This window comes from Scomber japonicus, chromosome 12 (assembly GCF_027409825.1).
Source record: "Scomber japonicus isolate fScoJap1 chromosome 12, fScoJap1.pri, whole genome shotgun sequence".
NCBI lineage: Eukaryota > Metazoa > Chordata > Actinopteri > Scombriformes > Scombridae > Scomber > Scomber japonicus.
The window spans coordinates 20,275,817-20,295,514 of NC_070589.1; the positions used below are offsets into that span (position 1 = coordinate 20,275,817).

A 19,698-nucleotide genomic window follows, 5' to 3' on the forward strand; every position below is an offset into this window, starting at 1 on the left:
CAGTATTGTCACGCTGTCTATTAGTTCCCACAGAGTGAACCATTATATTAGAAGTACTTCTTTTTTTGGAGCACAGTGGGAAAGCTTGCAAAGCCCCCAATATCCTCAGGTGAGGCAATTACCATATGGGGTTTTGCCTGTATGTCGCCATATTAAAAGAAAGCTGAGCGCTATAGGGGAGAGGGAGGAGGGCAAATATTACAAGGAGGTGACACGTAAAAGGGTACAGCCCGCCGCTGCAGGGCTTGTTTGGAGCCCGTTTATGAGTCATGGGCTATTAATCGTATTGTTTACAGTATTGTAGCAGCTACTGGCTTCAAGCTGCCTGAGGGAAAGACAGAGAGATGAGCCAGGCTCCCCTTGCAGGCTGAGAGCTGCGGTAAACACACACACACACACACACACACACACACACACACACACACACACACGGAGAACACGCGATGTGGATGTCTGAGAAAATCCTCTCGCAAGCACGTTACTACTGGTTATACCGACAGTTTCAATTTACTAGCAATTGTAAAACTTAACAACCAGGTCTAATTTATGAGGAAATGCATTTACACTCTCCAGTGGTGTATCTGTGAGTAATGAATGAGGTGAAATATAGTTAAACTCCAAAGTTCCTGCCACACCCCGCCTGTTGGTGGAGTTGATTTGTTTCAGGGATTGGGCTCCAAAGCTGGAAGAACCTTCTGTCACCCACAGGGTTCCTCTCCTCTGTGCTCTGTGTCCTTCCTCCAGCTTCTTTCCACCGCTGGAAGACCCACCCGCACTCTTCCACTACCCAGGCACATAACACAACACTGCACACACACACACACACCAGGGTCTGACGCACTCCACACTTGAATCCAAAAACATCCAAAGCATTTGACGTTGATAACTTGCATCACTTACAGAGACAGAGAGAGAGAGCAAGCAGCAGAACACACAGTGGAAGCCAGTTACTGTGTGTTTTACAGGAGTTTTTACTGTCATGGAGTTAATGGGAAAATATAGATTAGACTTGTTTAATACACGTATGCCAGAACATTCTGTGGCGGTGCTCAATCTAAACATGAGGAGATAGATGAAAGTTGCTATCGGGAAGAAGTAATAACATCAATCGTTAAGCAGAGGGGTTTTTTTCAGATATGAGGGGGTCTCTGATCAGCTCTGACTACAAGCACTTCTTCATGACGCTCATCAAGGGCACTTTTTAAGAAATATGAGTCTATGGTAGGAATTCCTCTAAGCGCTCAATCGAAACAACTGCCTCTCCACTAAAAACACACCAGACAAGGTACTTTCACTTCAACCTAGGGAGAGATTTTCGAGGGCTTTAGGACTTGTGGACTGTCTCCCTGATATTGCAGGAGCTCGAGCGTGAAATAAAAGTAAATGGGCAGACTGGAGAAGGCGACATATATCTTCGTTTCTCTGAAGGCAAGGGGACAGAGTGTGTAGTCAAGCAAGCAACACACACACACACACACACACACACACACACACACACAACACGGCAGGGGCTCTGATACAGAAAATACTGTTCTCTAGCACTTTTCGCCTCTATGTCAATGAGTCCTACAGTAAGACCAGCTTCCTTTTCCTTTCTGAATCCTGGTATATATGTATAACCACACAAAGCACACCTACACACACACACACAAAGCTGTTGACATGCTGCTGATGTGCTGCAGTAAGCATATTGTCTCATTTCCGGTTGCCGGCTGAGTTACTGAGTATTTTTGCTGCTCTCGACTCAGTTCATTTTGCTGTAATCTTTATTTCTACATATAATTACCTGCTGTACATTTGAACTTACAATATTTTTAATATCTGTAATGCTACTTAGTTTCAACTCTGCCAGTCTGTGACCTTTTCTTAAATAAGTTCACTATTGGCCGTGTAAAACTGAGCAATAAAAAAGCAAGAGCGGCCTTGTAATATTTCCCCTCCTTGGACTACAAATTCCAACTGTGACTGCTGAACATCTGGCCACTTTTTTTTCTGTGCCCTGTTATTGATTTTTTATTAATTACTGTCAGTTAATCAGATACAGTTTGAAAAAGATTTAAAATGAATGTGATCGTTTATCAGATAGACCTCCATCTATATAATTACATTTAATTATAGAATTTCAAGGATCATCAGCACTGGGATGACCTGCCGAAGGGGCTCAGGAGAACTAGTTCTGCGGCTTTATGAATTAAATAAATGTAATAAAAACACACTACTGTAGACTCACCTTTACTTTATACCTTGTGTCTTTCTGCCCATTAACTGCTGTTCAAACTTATTCATCATTCATTCATTTTATATTTTATTCCCTGCCTCTCTATACCTATTCTTATTTTTTAGCAGTATATATTATAATTTGATTTTGAAAAATCCCATTTAAATAATTATTATTATCGTTACTTCCATATGTTGTCTTTATCATGAACACCATTCGCTTCTTAAAAGAAAAATAGAACATTAACATATTGTCTTTAGGTTACTTCAATCAATTTATCAATCCATCTAATTCAACATTAACCTCTTGAGCTCTAATTTTGCAACACAATTTTTTTTTTTTTTTTGTGATTATTCTTTATGTCTTAATCACTCTGTTGATCAATGGGTCAATCGTTCACACAGGAAACAGGGGCTGGCATTAGATGATCTATTCTGCAGTGTGTCAGAAATGGAGGGCTGGGCCCGGCCGGCCTTGTGGCAGGTGACAGGTGTTTCGCAGCCCTCTGACCTCAATTCAATTTGTCCTCACACCAATGGAATGAATGCCAGTGAAGGGGAATGAGACACCGCCCAGGACAACCACGTTCATGCACAAAACAAACACGCATACAACACCAAAAGCACTAAGCAAAGGGAAGCAGCTGTTAACTTTTCTAGAAATTACTCAGTCTATAACCTCAACCCTGTAACGTCAATGTCCATCACCTTAAAAGACCCTGGATGATCAACGTGATACAGACAGCCGTCTCTCTGAGCCATCTTTAATACACTCATGGTTGAGAGACAAGAATACAACAGCCAAAGAGTGGAGTAGCAACCTGCTGGAGCCAGAAATAGCTATGGCCAAGGACAAGGCGAACTGCTGCTGCTGCACAGGCCGAACACTTCAGGCCAGCCTCTGCTCACGGTGCACGCTGACGGACCAGCAAGAAACAAATGAACTTCAACAGCTATTAGCTACTCTAATATAAAATCTAAATAAGACAGATGCTTTCAAGGCATCAAAGGACCATACCATCTGTTGGCGAGATGGATGAAGCCTATAGGCCTGCTTCAAACTTCAATGTCAAACTAAATTAAGATTTCAAAGTAAATCTTATTGTAGGATTCAATTTGATCAGTGACATAGCGGCATCAAGTCTTTAGTTTTAACAGCTTTAAACTACTTTTAAATTTAAGTGAAATATGTGGAAGACTTCCAAACAAGGCAGTCGGTTCATTTTAGATTTTAAACAACTGTTGTTAACATTTATTCAAAAGGAAAAATTTACACACAAGACTACAGTGGTGTGTAACTGCAAATAAGATCAGAAGATGCTGAGTGTGAGTTTGATTTATATATTCTGAATATTTTATAGAGATTTTTGAGAGAATGCTGGAAATATGCAATACATTCAACTATGCCATAATAACAATTACATTTCAATGTTGCACCTTATATGATTAAATGTAACAAATAAACTTGATTGAATAACCTGCAGCTGAATTTTATGTTGTTTTTTTTTAAAACAAAAAACAATTCTAAAGGCAGTATAGCATTTTGAATGTATTAGTCTATGTTTTATCCCCTCATTTAGACCTGTGGGGTGTGTTCTACCATATCAACAGAGGATGGTTGGGAAACAGATTACAGAGTAGTAACAGATCAGTGCTTCTGACATGTCCTCTGTCCTCTAATGGCTAAGAAGCAGAACATAAATGGTGTAATGGTCGTAGTAATTTTTCAAAGTTTGATAAGATGTGATAACTGTGCTGTTCTGAAATGTACCTTTTTCCAGGACTGTTTCAGTTGCCAAACCAAATACCACACCAGCTATTATTCAGTACTTGTGGCTAAATAAGCCAACTAACATGACTGCTTAAAATATCTGTGGTATGACTGCCTTGCATGCAGCGTAACAAAAGTAGTCTGCGGTCCATTCATTAATAACGCTGATAATCTTTAGGTCCCTCTAGGTGATTATAACTGAATGTGTTTCTCATTGCTGTTCAATTGTTGATTTCCATACTTTTTGTTATCAAACTGCAAACCTTCTGAAATCCAATTAAAAAGTTTTGTGGATCAATGCTGAATCATTTAAGAAAGAATCAAACTATATCCAAGAAACAATGATTTTTTCCACCTCTATTCATTATCCATGAATTCAGTATGGACAGCAGAAATATACCTTTTGAGGTAGGAGTTTAAGATTCAGCATGTCTGTATCTAATCTAGGCTTTACTGAAAGCTTTAAGCAGACATTTATTGAGATTCAGAGGGTGAGCTTACACAAATTCCATCTAAACATGATCAGGACCCTGGTAGATACCAAGCAGGTGTGACATCAAATAGTAGAAGATAAGTGTTTCATACCTGGGGTTTCCTCGCAGGGCGGCGTGATGCAAGGCGTTGAACCCATTATTGTTGGTGATGGTGACGTCTGCACCAGCCTCCAGCAGGACTGACAGCATGTCATCTCGTTTCTTGCTGATGGCGTCATGCAGGGGGGTGTCGCCCTCTGAATCCTAAAAAGGAAACTGTGTGTTACTTCTTTCTTGCTCCTCTTTTGTTTAACAATTTATGTTTGTTATGTATTATGATAAACATATTGTAGTGTATGACAAATAATGTAAACCCACACCATATTTGACAGGGTTGTTGTATATATTTGTATAAAATTGTTTCTGCATTGCTTTCCTATGATGTCACGAGCCATATCTTGAAGCATTTCTCAAAAAGTAAATATGTCACAGTGATAGATACCTGGAGGCTTGGGTGGCAGCCAAAGTCCAGTAGGGTTTTGACCACCTGCAGGTGGCCCTTGTTGACAGCTATGTGTAACGGAGTTTGTCTTCGCTTGTTCCTGGCATTCAAGTCAGCACCGCCCCTTTGCAGCACCTCAATGACAGAGCCCTCATCGCCAAAGGCTGCATGGTGCACCGCCCGGTCTCCATCTTTGTCCTGAGTGCAGTGACACACCCACATAAAGATTCAATGTTGTGTTTGTGAGTGGAATTCCACCCTTTTTTCATATTATGTGACATGCTTTGAAATGAGTTGTGATGAATTTGTAAAAAACAAAACCTTAAATATACCAACCTCAGCCTCTAGGTCCACATTGTGTTTGAGCAGCAGCTTTAGAACATCCACGTGACCATTCTGACTGGCTGCCTGCATAGCAGTGTGTCCTGCACACTGCCCGTTCACCTATAAATACATCAAGAGTCAGTGTAAGAATGAGTGCACATGTCAATGTCATGTTTCACATTTAGATGCGTGTCTACTGAATTAGCTGTTCACCAGAGGCACTAAGAGATTGGTGAGGGTGTGTTGTGCGCGCACGGCTGTTTGTGCATGTTTCATCACCAACTGCAGCACAGCAAAAACTCGGAGCATAAATATTAATGTGGACTCCTTTGGGAGTCTCGAGACGTCTCTTGTCCTGGCAGGCGGATCACTTGGCCGGGCTCAGTGTGCTCAGCTTTAAGCAAACAATTCCACTGAAAGGCAGTAGGGCATCTGGCCAGCCTTCACCACTGACACACACACACACACATACATGCATGCAACACACACACAAACACACACACACACACACAAACACTTCACTCTCTCTTCCTCTGAGTGAAGACAATATTGCAGACTTGACATAACTAGTACTTTTAACCTATACAGGGCACAGGCTTTCTGTCCTCTGGCAAACGGGTGTTTCCCTGGCCTGAAGCCTGTGTCAGGACGCAATCTGCAACCACATGGGGTTTGCAGATCTTAACTTGTTTCTGAGAGTGAATCGGGTCTGTGCTGCAGTGCACACCAATGCTCTTTTGTGCCTCCTCTGGGCCCTGCCTTAATGCTTTTCAGATAGAGAGAAGTGCAGGAGTGGGAGGATCTCAGAGTCTTCTCAGCCTCCTCAATATACTGAGAGCAGAGCAGAAAGCAGCAAGGGGTATTCCAGCTCCAATTATCAGTGTACTCAGATCTTTTGTATGTGTTTATTGGCAAAAATATTTGATTTTCTATAAAACCTAAATTAGAGATTCAGCAACTGTGGATATAAAATTTTACATTTGAACATTTTACACTTACATCCACATCAGGTCTCTTTAGAATATCCTCCACCTTGGCCAAGTCTCCGTTAGCTGCGGCCTTGACTAGCTCCTCATTGATATCTCCAGATTCCTGTGTCTCAAATAGTTTCTTCAGCAACTGAGATAGACGCTCTGGCCAAACAGGGGGAACACATCAGAAAGTGATAGTTGTCAGGAAAGAGGTCGCAGGAAGGACAACGATTAAGATAACACACTGCTCAATGTCAGTAGTGCATGTTTGTACATACCTCCAGAGGCATTGCTAACAGCAGACCCTGATGGAGCAATCTTGGTGACAGCGGCTGGATTGTACGTCCAAGAGGTTCCACAAACCTCGACCTTCAGGTCACTGTCAGAGTAGATCTGCTGCACACGGCCCACCTTGCCTAGGGTCTGTTGGTAAATGTAGTGACAAATTCATTAGTATCTGGATGGTTTTTGTCTATGGGTATGTGCTATATAACAGAATCTGAAAATGCTAAAAGGCAGACCATAAGGAATGATGGAGAGGGGTTGTGGAAAAGAGCTTATAAATAGAGGTGGGAGGAATGGATAAAGAGGAGAAATGCCACCTCAAGAAAGCAATTGTCCTACATGGAGATGAAACAAAGCTCTTTGCAAAAATACAAATTGACAGAAAAAAAACATATTAGAGATTTAAGTTCTCATAATTCAAAGGACATTAACTTGAATGATTAAGAAGATGGATATAAAAGAGAGAGACTCTTCTACTTGCTAGCTAGATCATTCCTCATCTATACAGCCTGCACAGAGAGGACCAAACAAAATGCTTTCCGATTTTGAATCATATCATCTCGATCCAGGCAGAAAGAGGCACTTTGAGTCGGGTCTAGGACTGTCCTGGAGGATGCCATCAATAACGTAGACTGCTGCAGCAGAAGCAGCAGCAGCGGGCAGCAAACAGCCGTGGTTAGTGATCAAAGCTACAACCCATCTCAGGGTTTTTAAGGCTCATTAGCTGCTGAGGGGGGCCAGTTTGGCAGGGACAAGTCGCATATTGGAATAGACTGGCGTTACATAACCTCAGGCGTGCTGAGCAGCAATGAATAAACTTCATAATAAGGGGAAGAATAAATTCTTGTTGAGACAGGAAAAAAGATAATAAGAAAGGTGGCAAAACAGCCACAGAATGATTTGAGGGGAGGGATCATGCGACTGCATGTCGATAACACTGAGACTTCCTACAGAGAAGATGAAGGAGTAGTACTGCCAAGTGAGAGGGGAACAGCAGAAAATTACACAGACGGTTAGAAACACTGAGCCTAATTTACAGGATCTTGCACACAAATTTTATGTCTCTGATGAAGTCAAAGTCAATTTGAGATGAAAAAAGCAACCAGTGCCAATATCAATAGCAATAATATTCTCCAATTTTCAGTGTCAAAAGACAACTTCTCTCACCACTTAAAAATTAAATTATCTACTGGAGTGTAACTTAGATTTGAAGATTTTTTTAGCTTATCATTCAAGAGGCTTCATCCAGATGAGTGGTTTTCAACCTTACCATTACAGTCCAGTAGATTATTTTCTCCCTTCTATGTTGCAGTGAGTGAACAAATGTGATCAATCCATACAGACATATACTTCTAATATCCATTCTGAAAATTATAAAATCATCATATGACCAAATCAGGTACATGTGATAGAATTTCATTTCAATCGAAATTTTAAGTTTCACTGCCTTCTGTGAGGCGTTTAAATTTGCCCAAATCTGTAAAAGCACATCCAAACTCTTACAGGCAACATGGCCTCAGCCCACTCTCCGTGGCCTCGTTGTAGAAGCTTGATGCGGTCGATGTCATAGCAAATCTGGACCAGGTCTCCCACTAGGAACTGGGAACTGCCCCCCTCTGCTCCAGCTGCCACTTCACCACTGCGCACCACATTGGCCTTTGTCAGCACTGCTGGGTTGAATGTCCACCTGAGGATGCAAAAAAATAAAACACATTCAAGAAACACACAGATCATAAAACATGATATCTAACAAATATATCTGAGTATTTGCAATCTACAGTTAAGTGAAAAAATATGTATGTGCAAAAAGAACACGGTTAAAGTATCCAAAGAGCACTCTTGATTATTGTGTGATGAGGTAACTTAATTTTAAGAACTAGAAGCAGACAAAAATTTAGTATGTCTACATTTAGAAAGCTTTTTCAGAACTTCCACTTTAATTATATATTTCCATACAAATTTACATAGACTTTTTCAGAGTATCTTCTCTCAAGTGTTACAAATGATGATTAGATCTTGCAGTGAAGATGTATTTACAAGTTAAGGAGAGAACTATGCTGATGAGATGATGCAATCCCAATCACTGGGAGGTATTAAATTTGTGCAAATCCATCTAAGCTCACTCAATCAGCAAACTCACCTGTTCCCACTGGGGTACTGAACCACAATGTCATGGTCCTCATCGATGCCACATACTGTGCCGGTGGTGGTGAGGGTCTCGAACATGCCGTCAGTCCACCCCCCGTGGCCGTGCTGGAGGGACTGGACAATCTCTAGGTCCAGGTCAATGTTGACCAGGTCTCCGATCTGAAGACCGCCAGGATTTCTGTTGCCATTCTGCTCACCTAAGAGATAAATGTTGAGTTAGGTCTGTTCATATTAAAACTGCAGTGTTTGTATTGATTTTGCATATCAAGATTTACAATTTGCAAGTGATAATAACAGAAGTATAGAAATATAAACAAATAAACACATTTGAGAGATAGAAATTGTGAATAATCTGTGAGAAAACATTTATTCAAATACATATAAGGTTCCGCTGTGATAACAACAAAATTACACTACAAGGAATACATGTAAAAATCCCTCATATAGTAACAGCTGATTACTGGAATTAGTGTATCTGCATGGCCTGAGCTTGTACTTGCATTTTGCAGTCAGGGGACAATGTGGTGCTGCCATCTAGTGGCCAGACAAAATTAACTGCAACTGAAACTCCCCTAATGCCCTTGAAATCACTGCACCAGAACGATGGGTGAGAGAATTGGTGCAATAATGACGATGGACACATATCACTGGCTCACTTACCTAAAACGGGACAGTGGTCTCTGTAAAACGAACCTCCTTTGGCATCCTGAACACATTTCAGGTCTGACTGTCAGAGAAAAGACAGAAAGGGTCAGATAATTAGCCAGGGTAATTCCATTAAAAGGAGCACCGTCATGAATAATGAAGCAGAGAATTTACACACTTCAAGCTGCAGTGGCAGTGTAGTTGCCTAGAATACTAACAATAGCTGTACCCTAAGTGTAAGACAGGACAATGAAACCCTATATTTCTGCGGAGAGAAGGCGTCATATCATTTGTGATGACTCAGGTGTGAAGCCACTGTGGCATAGTTAAAGGGCAGAGATGATTGTAAGGCAGAGTGAACATTCCTCTGTTGTGATGGAGCACCAAACTCCTGAATATAACAAGTCTCAACAAATTACTAACACAAGTCCATCTTATTGTACCCTGCGAGCAGGGCACGTTTAATCTTATGATTTTATGTGCACAGAGCAGACATTACAGAACAGGAAAAGGTGTTGGCCTCATATACTGCATACACTAATCTGCAGTCTCGCTATGTTTGTTTGGAGGATTTGCCCACTGTCTCAATAAAGAGACAAATTAAAACTGTCTAGATGGGGGGTCTAATCCATGATTTATTTAATCCACAAGCAGATGCCATCTACCTTCCTCTCCAAAGCATTTAAACCTATTAGAATGACAAAGGACAAATCTGTTATGCAATGGAGAAACCCGATTGGCCTCTTTCATAAAAAGGCAAGGCCAGTCTCCACCAATAAGGAAGATGCTTCTCATTTGGGACACGTGTGTAGCTGCACCCGCAACAACCCCAATAGAATGTCCCCCTCCTCTAAAGTTGACCTCCATGTTCACTCTTTCCCCCTAAAAAGCAGAAAGAACAGATTGCCTTTATCATGCAGATACCTTCCCCTTCCAGCTGCCTGCACAATGGCGTCTTACTCATGCTGGCTGCGTGGCTCTCACAAAGGCCTGGCAGCAAAAGAAAGGGCCACAGCCCTGCGGTCAAACACAAAAGCCACCTGACAGCTGATCTTTTGTGAGACTCAGTGAGTGTGTGTGTGTGTGTGTGTGTGTGTGTGTGTGTGTGTGTGTGGGGGGGGTGGGGGGCTGAGGATGTGGGTCAGACTGGAAGTTTGCTTACCATTCCCTCAAAGCCAACTCTGTACAGGTTCTTGGCCCCATTGTCCCACAGTACGTAGGCAGCACTGTGAGGGCTGGCTGCACTCCAGTCCTGGATCTCTGTCACCTGTGGAGGAGGAAGAGGAGGAGGAGGGATGAGATGAGAAAGACTAAAAAGGACACATTGAAAACAGATTGTTTTGAGTTTTAATTATAATATCAGCACAAGTTTTTGGCAAACTATATGTGAAAACTGAATCTATTGAATAGAATGGGATTGTTTTATCAGTGGGAGGCTTCAAGCTGGTGTTTTTCATCTTAAAACCTCTCTATGACAGCAAATCTGACACTTTATTGATCCCTTTAGGGAAATTATCTTTTTGCTGGCTGCCTTCAAATGGAAGGTCACAGTAAAGGTTGGACTGCAGAACAGCAAGCCTGAAGCCAAGTAAGCATTCACTGGCTAGCTCAAAAAAAAAAAAAAAAAAAAACTTCAACAAGGAAGAGGTCTGCTGACACAAGTTGAACTTGGGGTCCTCTGATTGAAGGGACCAGTGTCCTCTGGCCAGTTCCAATTTGCTCCCGCAGGCTGAAGGGTTTCAGTTTTGAGTGCTGTGTCTTTCTAACATGGTCACAGATTGCGTGACATAAAGAACGAAAGTAGTTGGCAAGTTGTCGTAGTGAATCTGTATCTATTTTTGTTTGCAAAGAAAACAAAAAACAAGAATGTTGAGCTAGACTGCAGCCACTGTGGGAAACAATGCTTATCACAACCAAAAACTTTTTGATGTATGACTTTCTGTCCAAAAATAGTATTATTTTTTGTATTGTGGGTTTCAGAAAACTCTTCCTCCCTATTGAAAATAAATTAGATTGACTTGTTTTTCCCCCTAATAAGTAATGCAATCAGAGTTCAGGTATCAGATTATGGCCAGCTACATCATCAGGTCCTAAACATCAATATCCATCAATTAAGATTATGCTAGTATATTCTAGAGATAATGTCATTAGTGTCTTCCAACTGCTATACAAACAAAACCTTTACTTTTAAATGAATAATAAGACCTTATACTACTTGTTCCCACAGTGAAACCTACAAGACAGAGCTAAAAATTAAAAGCTGCTGTCCTCAACTCTATACTGTACATTTATAAAATGACTCAATCTTTTAATCAAGAGTCAATTAAAACTATCACCAAGCTGTTTGTGGTGAGAAGATGCATTTTTTTTTTAAATATTTTGAAGTATACTGTAAACCAAGCAAAATTAGTGTGTTGCAGGCATAAATAAGCAATGAGTTATGAATGGAGGACTGCAAAATAGATTCAAATTTGGAGCACTGGTGGAGTGCCTGTTCAAAATGTGTCTGTTTGGAATGGGCTGATCACTTGCCCTCTGGTCACTACTTCAACGTGTGGAAAAGTGAATGCGGTTGATGTGAGGTGTGAATGAGTATATACACTAACAACATGAAAGACACGAATATGCTATTATACATGGATGTTATAAATAAGTACTCTAAATAATAAGGGTTCTAAAATAAAGTGGATTGATTATATTGGGCTCTTAGATCGTTCCTATTATCTGTGCCTTCAGTTTGAATATGAGTGGGTATATTTGCTCTAAAAGATTTGTGCTTTGTCTGTAGTTGAGCTTTATAATTGCCAGCCTCACAGCATATGCAACAAACCTGTTTTGAACTACCTGTGAAAGTATTTGTTTAGTTTTATGCATTTGTTTAGTTTTATACTACAGTCATTGTGTACTGGGCTCTGATTGCCTCCAAAACATGGGTGACCTACTCTCAACCATGTACCTGAACGCCACCTGTGCATTCACATGCTGCTGATCTACTAAACGTGGTGCTAACACTACGCTTTCTGTCCACACACAAGGTCAGAGTATCCAGTATTGATTAAAAGCTGTTTACTTTTCTCTTTTCAGAGCACTATTCTCTGACTCGTGTCACTCCTCATCTCCGGTCTCTCTCTGACATGCGTCTGTCAGTGACCCTCCACTCTGTGCCCTGCCCCTGCACAGAGTGGAGTGGATCATTGGTCGCTGGTTTAGTCAAAGTTTATCAATATGAAACATATTGTGTGTCCAAATTGCACCCAATTAAAACTGCACTCATTTGGTCCCCAACATCCACACCAGGGAAGGAGCCAATTGGATGAATGGCTCTCGAGTTACGTGAAGGACAAACACACATACAGAGACCATTCTCTCTCCAACACAAGCGGCACAACACTTTCGTTAGATTGAGAAACTGTCATGAGAAGAGCTGCAGTGGAGAAAATTAATTCTGTAATTAAAAACTGTGCCTTAAGTAAATACAGAAATCAAATCGTTCAATTATTTTCAGGCTGCTTCCAGAGGTAATAGATTAATGGGCCTTAGGACGTAATATTCTTGCTAAACTAACGAAACATCTAAGCTACAGGACATGTAATAGCAGTTTTCTGGAGAGCATATTGCTTACAGCGTCATAAAACAGTAATGAGATATGCCATTAAATAACACAGCAAAATGAAGTCTTAAATTGCCTGGAGGGACTGTTAAATTGAATGCTCTGAGGTCTGGACCAGAGTCAAAATACAAGCACTTTACAGCACAGTTACTGTATGAATGTAAATAGACTGCGCTAAACAAATTCAACCTCATCTGACATTGTATTACTTTCTAATGATGTATTTAAGCCTGGAATAACCTGCAGCAAGGAAATCTGTTCTGAACCCCAGTAAAGATGAATAGTAATCAGCAGCATGAAACTCAGAGAAAAGGGTTTTTCAATAGCAGATTTTTTCTACTAGTTCCTATTATCAATTCTAAAAATGTATTAATTACAATTTGGATAATTTTACAACATGCACTTTTAAAGAAATTATTAAAGAAGACTGACTATCAGAACATAGGTTTTCCACTTATTCTGGATTATTGGCTATAGCTGCTAATAAACAGAGCTAATATTATTATTTCCTTCACTTCTGGGAAAATTATGCTGAAACTGTCAATTTTTTTTTTTTTTTTGGTGAAGAAAAGCACCAAAAAAAAAAACATTTTCATTGAATTGTCACTCTCCACTCTGGCTACAGGTAGGTGATCTTAATAATATAATGTTGACACAGTTATAAGACATTATAAGTTATGAGACAAATTGATTTTTGTCAATCGTAGTATGCATTACGATCTGAATGTTTGTTTGTTTTTTTAAACATCATGACAAATATATTAGTTATCTTAAATTAGATTATTTCAGGACAGCAGTAACTTCAAATACAGCCAGCTAGGAAACACAGGACTGGACTGTTTTTGTTTTCTTTTTGTCTATAATACCTCCATGCTACACACACATGTTGAGTCAGGCCGTGCCCTTCCTGTTTTCGCAGACGCTTCTGCAAGTTTCAAGACAAATCATATCCTGGGATACAACTTTGTTTTTCCTCCCTGGGATTGTTTTGTAAAAAGGTTTCTTGTTTTCTTGCTTATATGAAACCCTTACTGGTGGTCATGCTCTCCTACCAAGGTAGTCTAGTCAAAAAGTACATTTCGGACATGGTGTATGGGAAAAATTAAAGCCAGGGGCGTCCTTGCAGGCACTGCCCAACTGTGTAACCGACCAACTTACTGTGAATGAGTCTGCATCTTATTGGCTTTAGGGCTTAATGTGGAGCATTTTCTTGTCTCTGTATTCCACATATTTACAGATTTTGGCTTGCAGTGGAAAGCCATTTGCATACAATTATAGATTCTACATTTCTGGCTGGTATGCTACCTTTCCTCTCCTCCCATTGCCTCCGTCCTGGTCTTCCCACTGCCAGTCCACTCCTCTCACAACCCGTCCACCAGTGAAGATCCCTCTGGCTGTGATTTTCTTTGACTTGCGACGTGACTCCAAAAGTACTCTGTAGAGAAAAGAGTTTACATACATTATTTTCACTTGGTCTAAGCTTTAGTGACTTCTATGCCACAGTCAGACCTTATGTTCAACAGTTTGCTTTTTATAGGAGCTCTGTTTACATGGAGAATTTCATTCTCAATTATCAAATATGGACTGCAAAAGAGATGCCAGTGCCTGCCCTGCTCCACAATATTTTTTTAATTAAATAGATTAAAAACTATCTTCTTTTCACATTCCCTCCAGCTATCCTGTGTCCTTAACTACCCTTTTCCCGTGTGCCTACTGCTCTGAAATCATTGTGTAAATTGGACTTGGCTTCAGATGGAAAATCTTACAGTGAGAGTTTGGCTGAAACAGCATTTAATTTGCTGTATCAACCATGCAGTCCCCATTACTATAACCATCTCAGCATTAGGGCACTTATGTGATGATAGCATCTGAAAAATTAAGGCCAAATAAAACCAGAAACATACTCTGTGATACTGGCCTATCTTTCTGGTCCGCTATTTTGAAATCAAAAAGACACCATTACTCACAACTTTGTGATGGATTTTGAAAGGGCTGCCTGTTGTTAAATAGCAAGTGTTTCATTTGTTAATCTATTCGTTTACACTTCAGATTTATTCATGTTTAAAGATAAAGTATCATACAGAGAAGGAAAGAAGTAGCCTAATGAGTTGAAGTTGAGAAGTTATTATTCTAAAGCAGTCAATGTCATGACTTTATCCAAATTGTTCAGGCCTAATGTTTTTATTTTCATTTCAAACTAATCTTAAAAAATGTAATTTGTTAATTTATTCTTGTTTAGATTTGTTGAAATAGACGTGTGTTCCCGGTCTCATTATTCTGATGAATCCATATGGCTGCCCAACCGTTATGTGTTACTAATTCAAACAGGCCACATTTCAAATCCTGCATCAAACGTAACGGTCTTTAATTGATTTTTAAATGCCCAAAAATATGTTCCCATTACTCTGTAGCATTTGACTATGTTAATGTGGTTAAAATCATCACTGAAACTCATGCAAATGAATTTTCTAATTACCAGATATGGAAAAAAGGGACTAATAGTCCCCATGGGACAATAAAGGCTATCTATCTATCTATATCAAACAGCCAAATACAATTAGACTGACAAAATTATAAGTCGGGTCCAGCCCTCAACTTTGACTTTTCCTTGTTGTGGTAAAATTCAAGGAGGACACTGTGTGCAATTAAGCATCAGGTGTCAAGTCGTAACATTATGAATAAAAGCTATTTTTTGTACGAGCACAGAATTCCCACCAACTGACAATTCCTTCCCTTTTCATCCATTCCCAACTAATTTTAAAAACTGTTTAATTAAGGCAATTTTCTGACATTCAGACATGCATTTATAGTAATGCTGTGAGCTGACGTCTAAACTCCAGCACAGCTACAACCACAAAGTAATAAAAAAGGCAGCAGAAAATAAAATATCCAGATGAGCTCTAACCATCAGACAGTGTGAACCTTGATGGCCAGACATGGCAGCTGAGCACTGCAGGTCTAACCAATGCAAACAGCTTTTGGCCTCTAACCACTCCCTCTTCAGCAGTTAGTGAAAGAGTCTAATGTGGTGTAACGAAACACCCCACCATGCTGGCAGAGCGGTGTGAGTTGGGGAGACCTCCAGCACCCATTGTGCATTATGTAACGTCTGTCTCGGGGGAAATGAAGTCGTACTCAGTTGAAAAGGCTGCCAGCTGTTGAGCCATGTGTTCGTCTGCTAAACTATGACTAAAGACTAAAACGGCCTTGAAATAGATGAAGTGTCACCACAGGACTAATAGTAGATGTGATAAAATGATCTAACGCAAGCTGAGGAATTTACACTACTAAACTTATGTCTCAAATAAGCGATTGGTTCATTTGCTCGTTTTTCCAACTCGCTATGCTGAACATCTCTGAATGCACAAAATAAAAGTGTCTTCAACAATTTCACTTGATCTTGTCTGTACAAGAATTAATTGGTAGCAATGTTTCCACTCCCCCCCACACACGCACACCCCGCCTAAAATAATATTTCCACTAAAAATTCTTTAAACCCAGCAGCCAGGGGGAGGATGATCTTTTGATGTGTGTTTGACTTCAATTTAAAGTTTTGATAATAAATAAAAACAAAATGAGTTGCCACATATAAGCAGAGCCACCTGTAAACACCTGCTGTAGAACTTCAATTCCAGTTTAGTGTTTCTTTTTTTACTATAACTTGACCCCGAAGATAAACATATATCACATTCAACTATACACATGTATTTGGCACATGCTGAAAGTGCTGAGTTCATATAAACTTAAATATCAGCATTGGCTTACAGCTGCAATTAAAGAGCAATAGAGAAAAAGCTCCCACTTTGACAGTGCCATTTGAGTGACAGAATGAGTGCAGGCAAATAGTGTTAAATGAAGTAATATTAAGCACGAGACATTGCTGTAGCACTAAAAATGTAGTTGAGGGGATCAGATGCAATTGAATTATTAAAACACTGGACTTTCTTATTATAATAACTTCTGAGACAGTGATTACACTTAGATTAGTCTAAACGGTCTTTCACAGTAACAAAGTTGAAAGTTTTCAATATTGCTAGTCATCAAATGCAATCACTGTGTTTCCTGCAGAATCAAAGCTGTAAATTCTGACGTTTGAAAGTCAGCTACAAAACAGATTTTATCGATACATCTGGATTTAACATGTCATTACCTTGCAGCCTTCCGAAGACATCAAAAACTGTATTTAAAAAACATTGAAAATCTGCTCAAATATATTTTGTGTATGGGAATCACTACCTTAATATCATTTTAAAAAAGGTCTGACTGAATCCTAAAACGAGGCTGAGTTGTTGCCTGGCAACTGAGGGCTGGGAGCATCGAGATAGATTCTGTCTGCCCGAGAGGCAGGGCACACATAAACACTTCTCAAATGTCACAAACACACACACACACACACACACACATAAAACCATTGAAGGGAGTCTCAAGGTAAGTCAACCAATCCCGCCAAAGTGTGAGGGATTACCTGGCTACCTTGTTTCTCATCATAATAGGCGGGTCAAAGGTGAGCCACAACAATACGGGCAAACGCTGCTTCGTAAACTAACCTCTCACTGCCTGGGGTGGTGATCCTGTAGAACCGATGTCTCAGGTGATGCTTGTCTCCATGGTAACAGGTTGTGCAGAGGTCGTAATTGGTGCACTCAGCACATTTCCAGCGAATACCAATGATGGGCTGTTGACGGCAGGTGTCACACATGGTCCCATCATGCTTGATGCCTGGGGAGGGGGGGGCAGCATTAGACAGTTTAGTATCAACAATCTGTGCAGAACAAATATCCTGCTAAATTGCTGACAATGGACCACTTTTATGCAACCTCAACTCTACAACTGATAATGTAAGCACACACTACACTTCTTTTAGATTAATAGCCTCTAATCTTTTCTGTTTAGGATATATTTGATACTTCAGAAATATAAGCATTTTAATAACTGCTGCTTGATCGATAAATGCATAATTAGGCAGATATTTAGGGAGACAATTGAAGTCCTCCTAAGTGATAGATACTGAAGTGTAATACAGCAGGTATGTTATATTATAACAGGTACATATAGATAAATTTGAACAATGGAGAAGCAGTATTTTAACACTTCTGTATATGTCAGTACTACACACCCTTATCAAGTCATTTTCCAAATGATATTCAACATCTTGTGGAGAGAAATGCATTTTTCTTTGTTTGAGTATACAGACAGTCAAGTCAGGATAGTTATGCTGCGTTATTGCTGACAGTGAATATGCATTTGTGTCTATATATCCCGCATAATTTATTTGCATGTCTGGTACACAGAGATGTCCGTGATATTCTTGCTCAGGCAGGATGTCTACAAGTACTCATTTTCTGCTTATAAGGTAGACAAGAAGACGTTGTCTGCCTCCAATAGAAACAGAAGGGATCTACAAGTAAGTTTCTCTGAGAATTTACAGACCGAAACTTTCTTCTAAAGTCTTTCCTCCCTCATCTGACTACTGTGATCCCAGCTTTTAATGAAAGATTCAATTATTTTGTTATGTGATTGTCCACTGCAACTCATCCCTGCACCCACAAAGGACCGACGTCTCGTATGTTCTTGTGTTGCATATAGGTAAACACTTGTCTTAAAAGTGTTGGCAAACAAAATCAGCTGATGTAAAGTTACCTGTAGGAGCACTGTCTAGTATCCTCACGTCGTATGCCCCAGAGCAGCGGTAGTTAGCAGCCGTCCCATTATCCCAGACAACCACCACCTCCTCTGGACTTTCAAAACTCCTCACGGTGCCAACATGTCCCTCTCCTCCATCCTGCTTCCCCCACTTCCAGTCGGGTCCGCGGACCACTCTGGCTCCCACTCCTTCCATCATCGCCCGGTTATTTCTGCCGGTGGTCATTTAAGAAAAGGTCTCAACAAATGCCACAGTAAACCCTTTAGAAGTTAGCAAGCTAGCACTGAATGCCAGCCAGCTATCGATGCACCGGTGGACAGTTTCCAAACGCCAAGTGCGAGCAAGTCCTAACAGGAAAGGCACTGGAACAAACCACTAAGATAGCCTGCGAGCTAAGTTGGCTACCTGGGAAGCTAGAAAAAAATCTCTTCTCACAAGCTAACCGTGAGCCCCTTCAGTGTTGCCTCTGACAACGAGAAACCAATTGCCCCCTCAGAGCCTATTAATTTGCCACATTGCTCATTACCCCTGTCCTCCTCTCCACACACAAGAATGCCACCTCAACTTAGCAAGCTAGCGAGCCGAGTTGCTAGCTAACGCGACGCTAGCGAGATAAAGCTCTCCCTGGCTAGCAAGTCCTTCTCGTTAAAGCAGATGTAAGTCCTTTGATGGAGTTGTTTATCCGTGTTGTTGTTGTGCGGTGTTCACAATCCATCCAAGATGTTCCCCTTTATCAGCCAGAGATGGTTCCCTGGAGTCAACTCAGAATAAACGCGTCGCCATTATTGTCAATCATCGTCCAGACCTCAGACGAGCAACAACTAGCTACGGAGGGAGCCGACAAAGCACGAAGACGAAAGGCTCGGGAAAACAGGAGCCCAGCCCACAGCGAGCATGCGCATCTGCAACATGTGATTTTTTGTTTTCTTCTTCCTGGGGTCCACACATCACTGACAACAATATAACAAGCAGCACATTTAAGATCACATTGATAAATAAAACAAGAAACATGTAAATAAGCTAAGTATAGACATCAGAAAATATGTGGAATAGCTCTGAAAAGGTAGACAATGCAAAGTTAAAATCAAAAACAAAAATACATTTTAAA

At 40.5% G+C, this 19,698-nt stretch overlaps 1 protein-coding gene across 3 annotated transcripts in view; it reads right to left on the reverse strand.

Annotated features, from left to right (window-relative positions):
- Positions 1-19,394, reverse strand: part of mib1 (MIB E3 ubiquitin protein ligase 1) — a 55,391-nt gene extending 35,997 nt beyond the window's left edge. For all 3 annotated transcript variants that reach the window (XM_053329801.1, XM_053329800.1, XM_053329802.1), the window contains exons 1-12: positions 18,587-19,394; positions 17,494-17,665; positions 14,252-14,381; positions 10,499-10,603; positions 9,352-9,418; positions 8,684-8,888; positions 8,047-8,230; positions 6,537-6,681; positions 6,287-6,420; positions 5,300-5,407; positions 4,964-5,161; positions 4,574-4,725 (exon numbers count right to left, since the gene is read on the reverse strand). In XM_053329801.1, the coding sequence (XP_053185776.1) occupies positions 4,574-4,725; positions 4,964-5,161; positions 5,300-5,407; positions 6,287-6,420; positions 6,537-6,681; positions 8,047-8,230; positions 8,684-8,888; positions 9,352-9,418; positions 10,499-10,603; positions 14,252-14,381; positions 17,494-17,665; positions 18,587-18,815 (1,829 nt within the window). In that variant the 5' untranslated portion in view covers positions 18,816-19,394. The remainder of the gene's footprint in view (positions 1-4,573; positions 4,726-4,963; positions 5,162-5,299; positions 5,408-6,286; positions 6,421-6,536; positions 6,682-8,046; positions 8,231-8,683; positions 8,889-9,351; positions 9,419-10,498; positions 10,604-14,251; positions 14,382-17,493; positions 17,666-18,586) is intronic.
- Positions 19,395-19,698: the final 304 nt, after the last annotated feature.